This window comes from Propithecus coquereli, unplaced genomic scaffold, assembly GCF_000956105.1.
Source record: "Propithecus coquereli isolate 6110/MARCELLA unplaced genomic scaffold, Pcoq_1.0 Scaffold8, whole genome shotgun sequence".
Classification (NCBI taxonomy): domain Eukaryota; kingdom Metazoa; phylum Chordata; class Mammalia; order Primates; family Indriidae; genus Propithecus; species Propithecus coquereli.
Genome location: NW_012154173.1, coordinates 816344 through 818885, shown reverse-complemented (window position 1 = coordinate 818885; position 2542 = coordinate 816344). Strand labels below are relative to the sequence as shown.

The window sequence follows — 2542 nt, the reverse complement described above, 5'->3', positions numbered from 1 at the left end:
TCTTAAACAAGTATTGCCTCGCTAAGGTTTTGGGGACAGAAAGTAGTCTAAGATTAAACCAGACTCTCTGGGATTATTGCTAAAAAAAAAAAAAAAAAGTATGGTATATCTATCTTGAATTAAAATTTTCTTAACCCAAATGCACAGCATGATTTATATTGACTTTGGTGATCTGATAAAAGAACCATAGTATCTTTGATTCTTTTTATTTTTTGTGCATTATGGTTTTGCTATGCATGTTGTTTTATTTTCAATAGCATTAGCCCAAAGAAAAATATTTATATTCTCCAGTTAAAGTCTCATAGATTCTAAATAGAAGAAAAGAAAAGAGAAGAACATATTGGAATAATGACAGGCAAGGTGTAAATTTCCCAGAAACTATGAAGAGGTTATATATTCAGCTAGCACAAATTACTTGAATGGATGTTTACTGAAGTATTATAAGATTAACTACAACAAATTTGCACAACCCAAAATATTCATTTTTTAATCATTGCTCAGTGTTGCAAAAAAGACTTAGTTTTAAAATAAATATTCCATTTCACTGGCTTCTCACATATCAATTGGGTAGCAGATGTTCTTGTTATTGTGTTTGAGGAAACCCACGTCTTGAAACGTTAACTCCATAATTCTCCCTTTCTCCTATGTTCAGGATGAGTTGATGGCAGAACTTGAAGAATTGGAGCAGGAGGAATTAAATAAGAAGATGACAAATATGCGGCTTCCAAATGTGCCTCCTTCTTCTCTCCCAGCACAGCCAGACAGAAAGCCGAGCATGCCTTCCGCTGCACGTCGATCCCGAGCAGGTCTGTTACCCAACGCAACCACCTGTGGTTGGATAATTGCTTCAAGGAATAGCCAGACCCATCCCTTTTAGCACACATTTTTTTATTTCATAAATAAACACATTTTTATTTGTAACTCACACCTGTTTTCTGTGCTGAAACTGTGAATGTCACCGATTACTAATTTTTATCCATTTTATGTTTCAGCATCATCCAGGAGGGCAGAAGAAGAGGATGATGATTTCAAACAACTGGCAGCTTGGGCTACTTAAACTAAAATGGAATTTTTTTGATGCCTTAAATTAATGGGCTACACATAAGACATAACAAATGTTTTTTTGCCAAGTTTAGAAGTTAACGAAGACTGTGTTTTATATTTATACTGGATGAATAATTGTCTTTTAAGCCTCATAAGTAAAAGTTAATAAAGGAGTTGTGGATAAATATGGAATCAGTGATGGAAAAGGGCTTCCTAGCAGTGTCTTAGAGGATCCCTCCATACTGATGGGATGGGGGCCTGTCTGTCTGTCTTGTTTACTATTGTATTTCCAGTCCTGATATATAGTTTGTAATCTCTATATATATGTTGAAAGAAAACTGAATTCTACTGGCTATAAGACATATGACAGTTTAAAAGCCATTTGAGAGTGATACATTTAGGATAGCTGGTGAAAATAACATTCTTTTCTATGTGAATACAGGTTCGCTTTGTGGATCCATGTAGCTCATGGTAAATGTAAACACATTGTGTTTCTCTTAGGAGAAACTTTTTATAGAGGCGTCTTGTATAAGTCTATACATAAGTGTTTCACTTGAATTTTGCAGTTTAAAATCTTAAAGGAGCTTTAACTGACATTTATTATACCAATTAAGCTTGGAATGGGGCAACGGATGCATTTCCCAAAATGTCTGAAAGCACTAACAGCTTACACTGCTGAGTGAGAATCTCCTGAGTGTAATTTAGCCACTTAGGCAACTGCGTTAGCAGTCCCAGGCCATTATGATGCTGTTATTGCTTCAGCGTACTAAATGTGCGAGTGTTCTTTCTTTTCTGTTTTGTGCTCTCTTGTACATTTATTTACACTTTACGGCATATTCCTTGTAAATACATAAAAATATTGGCAATTAAAAGTATATCTTGAATACAATCTTGGCCATAATTATTTTTAAATTAAAATAAATTACAAAATCCATAACATACAACAGACCAGAAAATGGCAAATATCGTATATAAAATGTTCTAGTGTTCTCTACATTTGCTCACCAACACAATGGAATGGTAAGGGCACTAGACCTGAATGTAGAAGTCCTGGGTTTCAGTCCCTGCTCTCCCAGTGGCACATACCATAGACTCTCTGAGCCTTTGTTTCTGCACTGGGAAATCTAAGGGTTAAACGTGATGATCTCTAAGGATTCCATCCTGCCACAAGCCTTCTGCATATGCTGTTTTTTGGGCAGTCTTCCTACCCTACACAACACAAAGACCAAATCTTACTTATTCCTTAAATCTTAGTTACAGTGTCCCTTGTTTTGGGGAACTTTTCTTGCTCACCCAGACTAAATCAGGTCTCCCCATTATATGCTTTCACAGTGCTCTGCTTTCTCTCATATCCCTTATCATGATTTATGTTACGTATTTACTCAAATGATCCCTTAATTATTGCTGATGTTCCCTGCTGGGCTGTGGTAACCACGAGGACAGGAACTGTATTTCTTTTGGTTCAATAGTCGATCCCCAGTGTTCTGCAGTTTCTCAC

At 36.1% G+C, this 2542-nt stretch overlaps 1 protein-coding gene across 1 annotated transcript in view; it reads left to right on the top strand.

Moving 5' to 3' along the window:
- Nucleotides 1–1930, top strand: part of CHMP4C (charged multivesicular body protein 4C) — a 26489-nt gene extending 24559 nt beyond the window's left edge. Inside the window, exons 2-3 of the mRNA XM_012663096.1 lie at nucleotides 653–806; nucleotides 993–1930. Of these exons, the coding sequence (XP_012518550.1) occupies nucleotides 653–806; nucleotides 993–1057 (219 nt within the window). The 3' untranslated portion in view covers nucleotides 1058–1930. The remainder of the gene's footprint in view (nucleotides 1–652; nucleotides 807–992) is intronic.
- Nucleotides 1931–2542: the final 612 nt, after the last annotated feature.